The 17,272-nt window shown below is 35.9% G+C and overlaps 3 protein-coding genes across 4 annotated transcripts in view; 1 reads left to right on the top strand and 2 right to left on the bottom strand.

Annotated features, from left to right (window-relative positions):
• Window positions 1–3,914, bottom strand: part of Lerp (lysosomal enzyme receptor protein) — a 28,497-nt gene extending 24,583 nt beyond the window's left edge. The window contains exons 1-13 of the mRNA XM_076816827.1: window positions 3,486–3,914; window positions 2,946–3,177; window positions 2,710–2,864; window positions 2,362–2,627; window positions 2,131–2,284; window positions 1,904–2,055; window positions 1,709–1,824; window positions 1,392–1,633; window positions 1,106–1,309; window positions 875–1,018; window positions 605–778; window positions 262–439; window positions 99–178 (exon numbers count right to left, since the gene is read on the bottom strand). Of these exons, the coding sequence (XP_076672942.1) occupies window positions 99–178; window positions 262–439; window positions 605–778; window positions 875–1,018; window positions 1,106–1,309; window positions 1,392–1,633; window positions 1,709–1,824; window positions 1,904–2,055; window positions 2,131–2,284; window positions 2,362–2,627; window positions 2,710–2,864; window positions 2,946–3,177; window positions 3,486–3,545 (2,157 nt within the window). The 5' untranslated portion in view covers window positions 3,546–3,914. The remainder of the gene's footprint in view (window positions 1–98; window positions 179–261; window positions 440–604; window positions 779–874; window positions 1,019–1,105; window positions 1,310–1,391; window positions 1,634–1,708; window positions 1,825–1,903; window positions 2,056–2,130; window positions 2,285–2,361; window positions 2,628–2,709; window positions 2,865–2,945; window positions 3,178–3,485) is intronic.
• Window positions 3,915–4,255: 341 nt separating this feature from the next.
• Window positions 4,256–9,442, top strand: Tti1 (Telo2 interacting protein 1). The gene is made up of 13 exons (XM_076816799.1): window positions 4,256–4,561; window positions 4,703–4,839; window positions 5,079–5,256; window positions 5,337–5,514; window positions 5,920–6,242; window positions 6,318–6,529; window positions 6,622–7,020; window positions 7,094–7,333; window positions 7,407–7,943; window positions 8,011–8,308; window positions 8,375–8,603; window positions 8,683–8,817; window positions 8,895–9,442. Exons 1-13 carry the CDS (start codon window positions 4,368–4,370, stop codon window positions 8,979–8,981), a joined length of 3,147 nt encoding a protein of 1,048 aa, XP_076672914.1. The 5' UTR covers window positions 4,256–4,367; the 3' UTR covers window positions 8,982–9,442.
• Emc1 (ER membrane protein complex subunit 1) lies at window positions 9,209–16,903 on the bottom strand. Of its 2 annotated transcripts, XM_076816825.1 has the most exons (15): window positions 16,634–16,903; window positions 16,383–16,498; window positions 15,411–15,594; window positions 14,609–14,764; window positions 14,149–14,485; window positions 13,757–14,060; window positions 13,272–13,292; window positions 12,575–12,747; window positions 12,333–12,494; window positions 11,966–12,250; window positions 11,689–11,884; window positions 11,386–11,583; window positions 11,171–11,296; window positions 10,854–11,081; window positions 9,209–10,767 (listed from the first exon to the last, which is right to left on the bottom strand). In XM_076816825.1, the coding sequence occupies exons 1-15, from the start codon at window positions 16,774–16,776 to the stop codon at window positions 10,607–10,609; spliced, it is 2,790 nt and encodes a 929-aa protein (XP_076672940.1). In that variant the 5' UTR covers window positions 16,777–16,903; the 3' UTR covers window positions 9,209–10,606. The 2 variants fall into 2 exon arrangements, with proteins under 2 accessions (XP_076672940.1, XP_076672941.1); XM_076816826.1 differs by lacking the exon at window positions 13,272–13,292 and having other exon boundaries at window positions 16,634–16,899.
• Between the last annotated feature and the right edge of the window lie 369 nt (window positions 16,904–17,272).

The following is a 17,272-nucleotide window of genomic DNA, read 5'->3' on the forward strand; positions in this document are numbered from 1 at the left end:
GTTGCGGTAAAATTAATTCTGTACATACTTAAACGCTAACAATTGGGCAAATAATATGAAGCGAGATTCAACTGGTTAAAATAATTATTCGTACTTACCCATAACAGCTTTGGCTCGCCAATGCCGATGGACTCGTTACATATGAATCGCACTTCTGATGAATAGGAATCTGAGGCATCTGAATACGAAAAAGAGGAACACAGAACGTTAATTCACAAGCTAGATTACACCTAGTCGAGAGATAGAATATGCATTACTTACTATTTACACATTTCCCACCGTTAGAGTACCTAAGTTTTATAACATCTCTGCCATAATCGAAAACCACATTGACCGAGGACCCATAGCCGTTGCTTCCTTGACATATAGCGGAACCATTACAAAGCTTCTGACCCCCGCATATGCTTATTGCGTACTCTTTTCCTTGCTTATTTTTTACCTGCAGTTTCATGGCCGATTAATTATTTAAAACGTCAGCAGGCGCGTTTAATAATATATCGATGTTTCAGAGGAACAGGGATGTATGCAGAATGTATGTGAAAAATAATGATTCCTTTTGTAAACTTGAATATTCAGTGAGATTATTAAATGTTGATAGACTTACATGATATATTTGAGCGCTTGTGTACAATAACGAGAGATCGCATTCGTGTGAAAGCAATTGATCTTTTATAATACAAGGAGAAGACAATTTTCCCATTACAGCTCCACATGTTAGACTTGTTTTCCACTCGAAATTATAAGTACAATCTTTGTATTCCTTAAATTCTGGGAAGCCCTTGAAGAAACAATCATAAAAGTACATCACTCATCTCTTGCAATGTTTTTTCGCGTACTGTAAAAAATATGCGCGGGTATATGGATTACTTTTTACCTTGTCGTCATATCGACACGGGAATGTGAAAATTGAAGAAATTAGTTTCCTTGGATTTTCAGGACAGGGTGATCCACCTACGTAAGGCAATACCGCTCCATATGTTTTATCTAACATAGGACTTTCTTCTGGAAACCCTAAACTCTGTAAACAAATACAAATATTTCATGTAAAAATCTACATGTTACTTTCCGCGTGATTTAGAAAGTAACCAGTATCATTTTTACTTACAATTTCATCTACATACTGATTATTGGAATTCAACGCAGCTTTGCATACTGCGCTTCCGTGTGCACATGTCAAACTTGGCACAGATATCAATGGCCTGCATATGTTTATATGAAACTCCGTTTTGTTCACTTTTATGATATAATTACTAGTAGACTTGATCAATGAAGTTAAGTTTACTTCATCGTCCACTGTAGCGCATTTTATCTATAGAATAAAAGCTTGCGTTTTAAATCTGTTTCTGAAATGTTAACTGAGATACTTAAATCAAATTTCAATCATATTTCACCCTTTTCTCGCAAACTAGATTGGTGTTCCAATGTATGATTAACTGGCAAGGACTTTGCTCCATAACAAGTGGTTTCTCAGAAGACCCTTCCACTCCGCATACAAACGCAATAATTGTATAACGCCGTCGTCCATCTTCGCAAAGATCTCCGCCTGTATAATTTAAATACGGCCCACCCTCTTGCCACGTTAAATTCGTGTTAACCATTCCTATAGACGTGCCATTTTTTGTAAGGCAAACTCCTAAATCCAAGAACAAAAGTTGCTACAACGCAGCCTGCTATATAATGTAAAATGTGACATTTTCTTTTTAATTACCCGTTCCTGATACGCATGCCGTTTTTGCTGGTGCTGTACATACTCCAAATTTATACTCTATGCCGTTTTGTGCAGTAGTGAGAAAGCTATTGTTCATTAAAAGTTGTAAATTGTACCTATAACGTATCACTTGTTACAAATTCTTTTCATACGATACACAGTAATTTAGGATTCAAATGTTCAAGATAATCTTACGTAAAATTTGTAAGGGGATTAGTCACTGTACATTTCCCAGCAGTTATCGCGCTATGATTACGCAGAGATTCTATACTACAGGCTGCTGTTGTCTTCCATATCAGTTGGTAATGACATTCTTCGCTTCCTTTAATATATTCTGGAATTGTGTCCTGATAAATGTAAACAAACGTTTGCAGGAAATGCGAGGATTGAAAGTAAGAAATAGCTGACATTCCGAAGCTTACCACGGCATCGAAATCGCATATAAAAGAAATAGTGGTCCTAATATGTGGTACAGTAATATTTCGCATCTTACACACATCTCCATCTTCGTATTCCAGCTTTAATTTTCCATCTTCGAAAAACGGTGGTTTTCGCACATCACCCAAATTGATGTACCTACGACACAACGATGCAGTTTCAACTAAAAGTTACGCGCGAAATCCATATTCTCTGAATAGAAATTACATTCATACTTATTTCCCGAAGAATTCTGTAAACAAGCCCCCGAACGCATTTGACACAGGGCATCGTATTCAAATATCACAGAGTGACAAACATTTAATATTATCATCGGAGGCGTCTTGTCACCTGTGTAAATAACATAATTTTGCGAACTGCTCCTCAAAGGAGATAGGTCGTAATGCAACCCATTATTCGTTGCTGTGCAATTCTGTACAGTCCGTGGCCCACAAGCGAGTGCACTTTTCCATATCATAAATAAATTACACTGTTCTGGTGTCTGAAACATTGATAACGTCGCATCAGTTAAAAAATTCGCTCTTAAATTATTCACTCCTCTAATTCGCGTCATGCGTACATACGTGGGGAAATAGTCGCGGAGAAGAATTATTCCCAGCTTCGTAATCACATTTCATGAGAATAGTTACTTTATATTTAACGCCTGGCGTACAATCATCGCCTGTAAATGTGAACATTATTCTTCCACTTTTTGCACTTACTATTGGAGGTATCTTTCCTATAACAGTAATAAAGAATTATCTTAATAAGAACGCAGCGTTAATTTCAGCATTTCAAAGAACTACAAAACGATCGAAACCTATTCCTTTCTCTTCTTTGTTTCGTATCAAACAAATCCCGTACCCATCCTTCCCGTTGCACTTTTGCTTTAGTGGAGCGCATAGCCGGACTCTTAGAGTCTCGTTGGGATAATCGTGATTCAAAGTAATATCTTGCGCAGGATCTACGAGTGTTGTAAAGTTGTAGGAAAAAAGATGCAGAGAAGGCTCCTGAATAACGCAGAAGGATTTCTCGTTTACCACTGATGTGTCCTGTTTGAAAGAAAACGCCAATACGATTACAGCCATTAATCGCTAATAGAATAAGGAAATGAATCGCGCATAATGATACTTGTTTCCATAGGCGTGCGTTAACTTTATTAAGGTTAAAGTGCCTTAAAAAATATTCACAATTAAAAGCTTTCCTTCTGAATTACAAGAAATCGTACGGCCACCGTACGCGGCATAAAATTTTTAAAACAGAGAACTCTTATCGAGGCACTCTTTTAGTTTTTAAATATTACATATACGTAGTGTTAAGTAAACAGAATCGGAATGACAGAAAGAGATCCAGTACGTACAGCGAGAACAGCAACAGTTGTAAAACAGTAAAGGAATGCTAAAATGTTTGACTTCAACATTTCTTTTCTTTCTTTGACTGTGGATTAATCACATTGTAAATATTTAATGTAGTAACACGCATAACAATATCTGCCGTCGTCGAACGTCGGCGTAAATGAGTGATTATCGTTCAACGATAAATACGAGCGGAAGATTAAAACTCGCTTTATCTGTATCAGCGGCGAAATTTGTGAAAGTAACGTTTGCTGCTCGTCGAATATGTATTTAAACGAATGACAGTTGGAAAATAACAGTAACAATTGTAAACTCTATTGGCTGTAGGTAAAAAAGTTACGTGCACTTTTCAATGACCGATTAGTACGAAAGATTGAACCAATCAGAGATATTGAACTTTTCAACTTGTTCAATTCTTTAATCACCGGCGTTCCAAAAGGCTCCGATCGTCGTTTCAAGTATTGTAATATATTAATTATTATCATTAGAAGAAACTTTTGCGGTTTAGGTCACAAATTTAATACACTAAATAGGATTCGCATGTTTTTGAAAAATTCGAAATAATAATTACTATGTAATAATGTGATTCGGATTGATTTTAATTGTTATCCAAATATTGTATTGGCTTCACTTCGTCGTACGTTATTGTTGAAATATTATTCTGATAATTTTATAATAGTCGATGTTTGACGTTGTATTTCTGAGACACTATGTATACTAGCTTTTATCAGTAACGATTTTGTAACACCCTGTATATTTACGTTCGCGAGCTTTCGAACACATGTTTAATGTTTTCGAATACAGTATACAGCAATTAGGTATGCGCATTGATGGCTTTGATTGAGAATTGTCATTGTTTCTCCGTACGCGTTCTTTGCTGAATAAAAATGGAACGCCATCAAATACAGGAAGCATTTACTGTGCTAAAACCATTTTGTGATTCCTTAATCAAGAATCCGAGTGTAGATACTGCGCGTAGGGTTGCTAATGTTCTGCCAAGGATTTCGGATAAAGTTATTCAGGACCTATTTGAATACATTTTATTCCCTTTACTTACCCATTTGCCGAATGAAACTTTGAGGTAATTATTTTCTTCGTAACGTGGAATGTGCATGCGCCGCTTGTGAACTTAATTAGATTATAAATAATAGTGGTGCCATAATAATTAAAGTTACATCTCACGCAACACTGGGAACTTCGTTAACCATTTATTAACTTTCAGCAAAATTGTGAAGGAGGAATTGGTCAGAACTGTGCAGGCGGTATTATCGAGAGCAAAGATATCAAAATTGGGGTATTTTAATAAGGTGTACTCGTCCCTATTGATACAAATCTATGATCAAAGTCAACAAACTATGGGTAAGTAGAAATATAGTCAAACTCGTTACTGAACGATTTAGTTCGTATATAGCGAATTTGGTACTTCGCACTGACTCTGCACTGGTGCCAAAAAATGACTTGGATCGGTTGATTCTTATAGAGCTATCTTCCTTTCTATCAGAAACAACCAATCCAAGTCATTTTCTGGCACCAGTCAGTGCGAGGTACCGAAATCGTTAATAGTTTCTTGCATGCTCTTATGTACATGATTCTTGCAGTAATAGCAGGTCACGAAGAATTGAAAGAAGCAGTGCTGTCGTGCATCAAGACATTGATACATTCTTGTTTCATGGAAGTTATAGAATCGTTATATATCAGAGCAAATGCTCCAAAGTTGGGCCAAGGAATATTATTATCCATAACCATTGGAAGAACTGAAAAGTCTCGTTCGCTTAGGTATGCGTTCGAAGAACTTTTATCTTTTACTTCTTCAAAACATCCTCGTACGTTTCATTATATATCTTTGCAATCGCCAGATTGACAGCGATAGAAGCTGTAATGGCTTTGTGTCAAGTGGACGATGACGCAGACAGATCTGATATTATACTGCAGGATCAAATAGCTGATGTGATTATGCTATTTCTACCTGGCATTGTTAGTGGTTTACAGGAGATAGCTATGGGTAGCGAAATACAGGGACACAAACTTACAATGGTAGGGTAATATTATTTTACTATAGCACATACGAGGGAACATCCTGAACCTGGAAATACAAAGAATTATGTAGCTTTGTGAATATGTAGGGAATTTCCTACTGATTACAACGCAAGTTTTGTTTGCTGCCCAAATTCACTCTAAGAGGGTGGAATTTACCCCTGAAAAGTCCGGTTATTTACCGATTTTGTGACATAACTCCTGAACTCTAAAAGATTTTTTTACCAAATTAATTTTTCTACCAAGTTAATTTCACCCCCTTTGAGTGAATTTGGGCAGCAAACAAAAATTGTGTTGTAATCAGGAGGGAATTCCCTACATACTTATTCACAGAGTTACAGAAATTTTTTAATTTCCAGGTTCGGGATGTTAGCTATTGATTAATTTCTAATGTAACATTTTTAGGTAGCGCTGAGAGCTTGGGGTAGAGTACTGGCACTTGTGATGAAGGATAAATTAGAAGATGATGACCCACCATCGTTAGACAGGCTTGTTACAGTAAACGACAAGCATTTCAATCCCTTACAAGATTCGCCATCTGTGAAAGGTCGTGACGAGATAGAGAAACATCTTAAAAATGCAACAAGAAGCAAGGAGTGGTTTAATGCCAGTTCAATGAAGCTTAACATACTCGTGCAACAATTGGACGAATTGAAAAGCCATTCGCATTATAAAGTTAGAAAGGAACTAGTTGAGAATATTCATTTATTGCTCGCGACATGCTCCAGGTAATACTTTTATTTTATTCCCATCCGGTTTTACAAACGATTTCTAAAATGGAACTGCATAAATTTCTTAAACAGGAATATGAAACCAAATGTTATGTTATTAATAGAGTATTTAATATCTCTATCTGAAGATGAATTTGCAGAAGTTCGGGAGGAAGCTGAAAAAGCACTAAATACGATAAACATAAATTATATGCAAAATAAGAGTATGAAACCTTTGGTGGAATTATTAGAAGAGAACTTTTATAATTTACTCACAAAGTTACCCAGGATTATCAGGAGGTCTGGTACGATTTTCGTATTTTCATACTTTTAGCAGCGCGTATACTTCGAAAAATATAAGATTGCGAATGAAGCCACATGTCCTTCTGTTTCTTAGATGATAGTGATCAGTTGTGCTGTTTAAATCAAATTGCTGGTTATTTGAAACTCCTCGGGGAACAGAGGTTGCCTTGCATCATGATGTCCGCGCCACATATTCGAAGACTGCTGTTAGCGCTTGTGTACGTGTCAGAGATAGATTGCAGTAATATTTCTCTATTGCAAGCTGTAAATGTCAGGGACTTCGAAGATCCGGCGTACTTATACGGATCACACTTGTGGAGACGATTTAAATTCATCCAAAACGATTTGTGCGAGGAGAAAGTTATAGCAATATGCAAGTATCTCGGGAAGTTCGGAGACCTTCGAATCTTAGTGGATACTATTCTTGGTCTCACATTCGATGTTCCACAGCACAGAAAAGAGCTAATTTTGTTACTGAATTGGATATTACATGGTAAATAGAGCAATATTCTTCTTAAAATAATGAATGGAATATAATAATATTAACAGCCGATTAAATATTTCAGTTCCACTCAAAGATCCCTCGTTCCTATCGATTTACAAAGAAGTCGTAGAGTTTTACATAAATCCTGAGCTTTGGTACCCGGTAATTGAAGCTACTAAAGATACACCTTTACGCGTTGCGCAGAATAATGTTGTGCAATGTTGCTTGTTGTTGGAAGGATTGGGATTAATAGCAGAAAACTTGAAACGTGATTATGATAGGTTTCTTCTTAAGACTTTATACTTAATTATAGAAAGAGCAGGTAATTTTTAACTGTTTATTTCATCGAGTAAGTTTAATTATGTGTATGAAAATTCCTCCAAATATATTTCTAGGCAGCGGGCATAGCTTGATCAGTTTTGTTGGGACTCGAACGCTCGAACAGATTACAGAATCCCAGCAATATAATACAGTGGGAGATCTCCTACGTGCAAACGTTGATTACTTTTCATACCACGTTACTGTAAAATTGCGCAGAGTAGAACGTAATCCTGGTGTACTCGACGTTGTTGGGGTCGTCATGAAATACAGTACAATGGACGTATTGCCCTGTTTGAAAGAAATCGTGGAAGATGTTCTTTTGCAACTGAATAAAAGTTTTCAACAGAAGAACTCTTACGCCTTTTTAAAAGTGTTTTACACGTTTACTGTGTGTATAAAGAATTTAGCGAATCCCAAACGCGTACCGGTAACACAGGAACGGGATACAAGCGCCGAATGTAGATCGTCGAAAATTATTCAGTCTCTGTTAGAATATTACGAATCGAAAAAGGTTGATGAAGAAATAGAGGAAGATCCTAGTGAAGTTAATTTGCAGGAGGACGAAAATGTAGAACTAGAAAATGCGGATCAAGTAGATTTCATAGAGGAAGGTGAATATTTATTATACTGAAATTAATTCGCATGGCAAGTTTATAACGAGCATGAAATAAATTACAGAGGAGAAGAAGAAAATACCACCTTACATAAAAATGATCGAAGATGTGATGAAGCACTGTTTACATTTTTTACCGTCCAAGGAAATACAAAAGTCACTAATTGCAATGGCAACGCTACAAGAGGGCCTTGAAATTTTAGCCGAATGGGAAAACCAACTATTACCTATCGTGCATTTGCTTTGGCACCCATTAGTGGACAGATTTCACGACGAAAATGTATTAATAATCAATCGAGCGTGGCAGTTATTAAATTTGCTCGCTCACATTTCTAAAGATTTTATCCGAGACAGAACGCTTAAGTAAGTTTCTACTGTTTCACTATGTATTATAAACTATGGTACGATGAAAGAATTAATTGTTTTCAGGCAAGTATTGCCAGCACTTTCAAAGTTCTTAAGCACCTCTGCTAAAGGAAGTTACAACAAGGGTAGCGAAAACATTTATAGATTTACTCAGACTTATAAATTGCAAAAGGAATTGCTATCTACATTAGGCCAAACCGTAAAAAATTTAAATTTCCTCGAACGAGAAACGTGGAACATTCTGACTATTGCTGAGCCCTATCTCAGTAAACATCAGCATCCTACATTACAAGTAAAATACGATACAGAAAATATTTCTAATTTTATTGACATGGTTTATACACGTTTCGATAAGTATTTCTCTTTTGTAGGCGTGTTGCCTTCAATTATATAAGGAGATTGCCGATTGTAATGGGGATGTTATCTGGGTGAAGTGTCTCAGTATATTTGACCGCAAAATATCGAAAATTGTTTCTAACTCGACGTTTGATACGAAAGATTTGATGGTAATTTGTGCAAACATTTCTACATTTTACGAAACAGCTTATGATCCTTCCAAATGACTGAACGATCCCATTTTCAGATACCTGAGAATATTTCAACAAATGAATATTATAAGAATATAGAAGTTATTCTAAAATATATTCAGGATAAGGATTCTCGTTTGTAAATAGAATTATATGATAGAATCTAGATTCTAGATGTTTGTATGAAATAGGTAAAGTATATAAAACTTGTACGATATATGAGATATATTACTACAATATTGTAGAATACTGTACAAAACCTACAGATTTGTAAAAAACGAGCAACTGTACTATACTATTTGTACGTGTACATTTCCTTCACTTTATTTATAAACATATTATTTAGGATTTAAAACGAACAAAACTAGAATAATTTTCTGAACTTTTATTTGTATACAATTTGTATTCCACGATGATATTTCACATTTTACATATTCGTGACATTACTCTTTACGGTCTTATTTTTACAATAACTTACGTCTATTCGAAATTTTACATTTATCTACAAAGCAAACAATTATCCTAAACAGAAATGTTTGTATGTGTACTATTCACAGATGGCATAATTCGTTTAATCGATATTTAGTTATAAATACATAATAAATAAACTCGCCTGTTTGTACTGTGATACATTTTGCTTTACGTAGTTTTTACGGAGTGATATGATAGCTCGAATCTTCTTCCCTCGGCTCGACAACATTATTCAATATTTTAACAAACGTTTCATAATGAACAAAAGCAAAAAGAAAATGCTTATAAATGCGGAAAATTCGAAATCTACAAGGTACGGATTCTGTACTTTTCTAATACTTTGCGTATCGTATTTGTTTGGTAAATGCAATTATGAGCCGTGACTCTGAAACATAAGATTATTCAATAGGAAATCGCCTCAAAATTTTCTTCTGTCATATTTCACTAATTTTACGATTCAAGTGTTGATATTATTTGACAATAAATTAATATGTCTATAGGAGAGACAATGAAATTTGCACGTGTTATTATGTACACTCTATTATCACTCCCCAGCTCTGTGTCTTTAAAAACACTTACGTGACCAATATCTCATTTTTTTTGTCTCTTCGAAGGTGAAGAATCAAAGAAGCATGTCATAAAATGTGATCGTTGCAACGGTACGTGTACTGCGGATTTTAAATACTAGATCTTTAACAATTTTCTTATAACGGACCGTGTATTAGCTGCATTATTCTCTAATATCAAGCTGCCAAATGAGTGCAATTTTTAAAACAGATGGTAAAAAAAGGAAGGAACATTAAAAGTTTAGCAAGAATGTCAATCGCGACATAAAAGCAAATCGAAGAGCTGAAAAGAAATTTAAGTTTAACTTTTAGCGTCCGATAATTGGAAATTACTTTGTATGTATGCGTATATAAAATAAATTTATCGCTACGAAGATATATTGTAAACGGAAAAGTAATCATATTTTGAGCATGTTGTCAGTTACTTTAATGATCTAATAATTAGTGATCATGGTCCACTCTTGTCATACAATGACTAGCACACTTCGAAAGATTCTGAAATATGCTATCTAGCGTGTGCAGCTCGGTGCCGACAAAAAGAACAAATAATATACACGTAGTTCAAGATACTTCAGGTGACATAATAAATCGTTAACATTCACTTTGCAGTAACACTGGCTTTTTATAAAACAGTACTTTTCCTTTACAAATTATTATTAGCAAAATGTTTTTGCCGTTAGCGAACAGATATTCAAGAATGTTACGCACTGGCTCTCTAAAGAAACGAAACATCATTTCCATGCCTGCTTCTGCGCTTTCTGGGATGCCAGTTTCTTAGTGACGTACGATGCAATTAACAGTGCCGCCAGTACTATTACAATGAGATAGTAATCGAAATCTTCTTTCAAAACATCGAACGTTTTAGACGGTGCCACACGCGTGTAGAATAAGTCTGTGAACATCATATTACACGTAACGGTATTATTTACAAGTTAATGGAATTGAGCATAGAAATATTCGCGATTTCGCGATACTCACCAAGACCGTGTACAAAAACTAAGCAAGTACTTTCAAGGCCACTAGGACTAGAATGAATTCCCGAAACCCTAAAGACGCTTTGATTATAATTAATTATCGCGTCCATTTGAATAGGTATCTCAGGCATGTACGGTATAACACCTTCTTCGCGTACTTCCGGATTAATAGGCCGCCGTGGATCCACCATCATCCACGGTAATTCCAATACACCACCATTGGCTAGGGCCACTATTGCATTTAAGGTAATTAAAGATAAGGACATATACTTAAATGGCAGAGTTTAAATAATGTATTATATCTAAATGGCTGGCACGTACCAATAATATGTTTGCTTGTAATACCCTTCTCGGTAATAGTTTCCCGCATGGATTCTATCGCTGCGGGGAAAATGAAGGCTTGTCTTTCTACAATTGGCAATTTAGTCGTAGTTAAAGATGAGAACACTAAAATGGCAGAAAATAATTATGTGAATAATAATCTGTACGGACGAAATTGAAGAGTGGATAAAGAGAGGACAATGGGGGGTTGGTACCTGTGGTATTACTCTGTATTTTTCCTTCGTAAAGTTCTAAACTAGCAATTTCCGTCCTACGACTCTTTTCATTAAAGTAACTATAAACTATCCAATTTTCCGAATGCACGATATGGACCGGGCCGCGTACTCTTTTGTGGATAATAGAAAATATCATCGCTCCAGAGACTGCGTCCAGTAAATACAAATTAAGTGTATCTGTAAATCAGAAACAATTCACAGTGAGAACACTATTGTATATCGATATTTCAATTAAATAGAATCTATCCATGACTGTTCTGCAGTTCCTCTGAATTCACTTACTTTTGTGAGTGTGTCCAACACCCTCTGTTACTATAGCGACTAAGTTAGGATTAATATATTTATACAGAACAGATCTATCGCTTAAAACTCTACCCTGGGAATGAACACGTTCTATTGGGTTTTTCGACACAACATGAGCTATTCTTTGGTTCTTCGGTGAAAGTAGGAGCTCCCACACCTTGTGAGCGACAATTTCCTGTAAAATGGAATCATTTTTTATTATACCTTCTTGAACGAGGTAACTAGAAGCAATTCAATAATTCAAAGTTCCACGCACTTGGGACGTGCTGTATGAAAGAGAAAACCCAGACAATTCGCCGGTTGTTTGGTCAGCAGTAAATATGTACGTATTTTTGCCAAGTGACGCAGCGATTGCTGTTGCGCCTTCAGGATACACGTGTGCTTTATCTCGGCCATCAAGAATAAGAATGCTTCGCAGAAAATCGTCCGTCGTAACATGCAGCAGCATGGATTGCTTTATTTTATATCCTAATTTTACTAAACCGTCTAATGGTTGTCCAGTTATCGGATTAAATGTGTATATAACTCCTTCTCCTGTTTTCTAAAGTATTCAGAGAAAATGATTAGAAGTTAATAATCTAGCTTAAACTACCTCTTTTTGTTTTAGCGCGAAGAAAGCATACTTTATCTTCTGCTAGTAGTGCACACTGTGGCGGATAAGGGAAGTGTCTGCTACCGCGTTGCACGTACAAAACTATTGCGTTAGATCTCTTAGCGAAACCTCGAATACTCGGCACTCTAAGTTGCCAAATAATTTCGCCTTTTCTGGTTTCAATACCATACAGCTGCGAGTAACATGATTTATTAATGCACCACAACACTATCTTCGTTCTATTAATTAGTAAGCATAGCAACAGTCTCGTACTTTCCCTGCTGATGTAACAAGAACGATCATTTTATGTAATCCAAATTTGTCCCGTACTAAATCAGTCCGTTGATTGGATTGCTGAGGTGTGAGGCTTAATATCGATTGGAAGAATGCCTTTGCTTGTTTAAACTGAGAGCTGACTCTTCTAAACATCATACTCAACACGTCCCCTGGTTGCAACAAAAGCATTGTTAAATCACGCACGTTACACGTACAGTAATAGCACTGTAAATTGCTTTTTTAATATTGTAGTTGCCAAGAAACGGAAAACCACGAAGTATTTAATTGTAAAACTGGAACAGTAGTAAGTAGCACACAATTACAATATTAATAAAACACGTTAATGTAATATACTAAAGCTCGTTAAATTTGTAGGTAGAATAATACTGGTATGTACGTTATTTCCAACTATTCATGCAGAACACTAAAATACAAATTATATCGATAAGGTAAATCTAATTATGTCGTTTACAATCAATTTTCGTATTAAATCTAATCGCCGAGCTACTAAACAGTTAATGTTCTCATGCAAATAATAATTGCACTATTATAGAAATTTCCTCGATTAGCAAGGATGAGAATATGCTTTATGTCTTGCTGACGGTCTAAAGGAAATTCACACATGCGAATAAACTAACGAACAGCAGGAAGACAAAGTAAGTTTCAAACCAGCCCTCGCTGCTTCACTACTTACATGAACTGTCTACATCAATACCTGCCAGCAGCCATTCACAAAAGAAAGGTAATTAATACAACTTAACTAATATGTCTTTGTTATGAAATAAATTGTAAAAATACATTTATCGCTTAGTTATCATTATTACGAACAAGTTGCGACAGTAAGCTTCTCAAATAGTATCCTCTAAATCATAGTATAGATACGAAGAATTATGATATTATCACTTTAATAGTCCTAACTTACATTTAACGATGTTTCGTGTCTGAGCATAGAAACACTTGGATATATCATCGAAGGCTTCTTAATTCAATTACTTGTAATATATCTATATAAGTTTCTTTACTTTCCCCGTTACAATTGTTATATTAACCATCATAGTATTATTTATAAACGTTTCTTTAATAATTCGAAACAAAAGTATTCTCTATTCCATTTTACGCAGGTATCCGCTATACCTTAAATGAATGCTTCGTACGCTGAATATTATGTTTTATACTTACTCTCTTTCTGATCGAATTCCTTTTCGATCGCTTGATCTCTGTCTGACATTGGTAATTCTATGATTTCCACAGCCACGATACTAGAGAGCGCTTCTTCTCTGGTCCATATTAACTTATTATGTTGTAATAGCGCAACGCTGTGGTCTTGCGAAGATAATAAGTGACGGCAAGTTACACCTTTCGCTTGACGGGGGCAGACTGAAGCCATAATTGTGGGCGATAGTAACGAGGCATGTGTTAAACTCATTGATAGATTTGGTAAAGATTTCGATGTTAGGAGTTCCATAGCTGCAATCTCTGTCATCTAGAATCGAACGATCAAGCGTTTTCAAAGCCAGAGTTAGATAATACTCGAAAAGAAATTCTTCTGCAAATCGCAACAAAATGCTCACCCCATTTTTATATGTTGTTTCCAGTAACACCTTGTCATTTTCAACCGAGACAATGTAGAGCGTAGCATCGCCAGCTATATCTCTTAGAATAGGAACAGGTACTTCCCGGACGAGAAGTATTCGCTTTCTCTGATTACCATCTGCGCTAATCGATACTACAGGCTCTTCGCCGAGCACAGACTCCAAGTGATACGGACCTTGTGCACCAGCGCCGAATATTGTGTTTATTGTAACTGATTGTGGCTGAGCATTCGTGTCGAACAAGTGTACCAAAAGCAGTATAGCCAATGAACTGTCCCCTTTCAAACATGCTAGATACGGAGCTGCTAGAACACATCTGGAATAATAGAAAAATCCAGAATAATAGAAGCATGAAAGTGGTCAGAATTTCACTTGACTAATATTCTTCGATAAGGTATAAAAGATACTTTATATTATATATAATTAAACAACCCCTTACTCTGTTTCTTGACTTATGAACGGCGCAGAGACTCTCCTAGTCTTCAATTTATCTCCCGTTTTGCTGTCATAAGATGTAACTTCGACGCCACTATTATAAATAGGTAAAATATGATGCAGCGTGCCATCCTTTATGTGCCATTTTACATCTTTAATTCTGTACGGTATAGAAAATTGTAAATGTTAAAACATATTACAAGAATTACTCTGCTGAAATATATTTACACATGTGACTATAGACATTATTTATACCTTTATACATAGAACATTGAATAAAATGTAATATAATGAAAAAGTGAGACAGTTTTGAATGGGAAACAAGACGCTTTCTAATGTTTCCTATTACATTGTGTTTATACAAAGAATTTCAAAAATACTTCACATACTTAAAGTTAACTATTCCCAATTAGAAATTTAAATTAGCTAATTCGCTTAATTACTGTTTCCATTTCAAACGTGTCGGTTTTTATAATATTTTGCCTTGTAAAGTAGTTTGTCTATTCCTTTGCACTGGAACGTAACGTGAAAATAACACAAAGCGTGGTAATTTATTGACATGACAGAAAGATTATTGCTTAACGTGTGGAATATATATTATTGACTGTGCATTAAATAAAGATAAAAGGACCTGTTAGCACTGTACAATCCCAGTGTAGAAAAAGATATAAATGGAGAGAAACGTCTGAAAACCAGTAACAATTATATCTTTTTATATACACTGTATCTTCTTTCGCAATTAAGTTACAACCGAAGTAGCGGAAACCATCTGTTTAAAACGACTAAGTTTAAGAAGTAATACAGACCTATCTGGATTTTGTTCGGCTATCGGCCATTCATGAATTATATGTCCCGCAGCTAAATCCCATGCACGAACAATGGCTGGTACACCTCCACTCACGGAAACAAGATCTCCATCCGACGCGCCGCCCAGTGCACGGATGTGGCCTGCATATCCTTTCTCTAACACTCGCCTCCATAATATTTGTCCTAAATAATTCAACGTTTAACTTATTTCTTTTATTTTTTTTTTATACTTATTTCTTCCCTTCTATATGTTTATTACAGGCACCCTACCGTCAAGGACCCAGTTCCTGATCACTTAAGAGTAACTACCGCGGGTTTTTAAACGTGTAAAGGGAAGAAAAACAAATTTAAAAGATTTTTTTGTTATTTCAGTAAATCTGTGTTTTATCTTTAATTTGGTATTAAAAGAAGTGCACACATAATAATTACTTTATAATTTAACTTTGAAAGTGAAAAATGCAAAAGGAGCAGTTTCAGATCACCTTTACGTGTTTTACTATGAGCTATCAAATTCTGCGCATAAATTTCAAAATACTTCATAATTATTTAGTAATTTGTTCGAATAAATTTGTATCATAATAAGCTTATTATTTGGCTTATTTTCCTAAACTGATTAGGAATTGGATTCTGATCAGGAGCTGGGTCCTTGACGGTATATAACACTTATGTTGAGAAACAATAACTGAGCCGAGACTTATCTTCCATGGTTATTGTATATTCTCATTGACTGTATAACTATGTAAACGACTATAGTCATTCTTTAAAACTGTATCTAAATTAATACCTTTCTTGCTGAATGTTAAATGTACACCGAAAAATACAACATCGAAAATGGAAGACACATGCCGAGTGCATCGTGATTATTTTTCCGAAATTCATATTATAAATTACAAATCGTAAATATCCAGGCATAATGCGAAACAATGATACGCAATCATTGCACGTTTCTGTAGTAAATGTTTACGGAATACCTGACTTAAGATTTAGCGCCGCAATAACATTCTCCTCAGTAGCAACAATGATCTTCTTCGCGGTGGACACCGTGTCGAAGCTGGCGAACTTAATTTTGCCGACATAATTCTGCTTCCTGTAAGATCAGCGACAAATCGTACGTTTAATGATTAATCAGCGATACACTGTCAAAGCATGGAAGCATGCTGCTGCATTATTTAAGAGGTTGACGACTACGATCAACAGTCGTTTAAGGATTCGTGACGATTACCAGTCGAACTTCCCGATTTGATCCTCGTAGAGACACAGAGACAAATTAAATAGTCCGAACAGCACGATAAGGCAAGGTAGTATTTGAACATCGATTAATAACCGGTTGATGTTCCCTCTAAAACTCCATACAAACGGAGCCATGATGATTAAGTGTAAACGTATCAACCTATCCGCTTACACAACTTCCTCCGCACCTGACTGCCACAAGAATCGACGATGATTCGTTCCCTACTACCACCACAAATGCACAAAAAACGCTGGTCGGGACAAGGCGCCCTTTCCTGGGGCGATTGATAGTGTGACCAATCACCACAGACGAGGTCTAGGATAGACACGCATCTTAGGGGACCTGGCGTCACGGGAACTGATATACCGACCACGTGAAAAATCAATGGTACTATCGCGCACTCTCTGTTAGAAAACAGTGACTCTAACAACCATATCACAGACGGGGACACAGTTACCGAAGCTAGAAAACTAGATAAAAAGTACTTTCTTCCATTATTCTACATTGATAGTGCGATGGATCTATCGTTCAATGTAATTTTGTGTCATACCGGCTATACTTCCGAAAACCGGTCAAACCCGATTGGGCTGAAATTTTGCAAATAGCTTCATTTTGCATAAAAATAACGTT

Source organism: Andrena cerasifolii, chromosome 7, assembly GCF_050908995.1.
Source record: "Andrena cerasifolii isolate SP2316 chromosome 7, iyAndCera1_principal, whole genome shotgun sequence".
Lineage (NCBI taxonomy): Eukaryota > Metazoa > Arthropoda > Insecta > Hymenoptera > Andrenidae > Andrena > Andrena cerasifolii.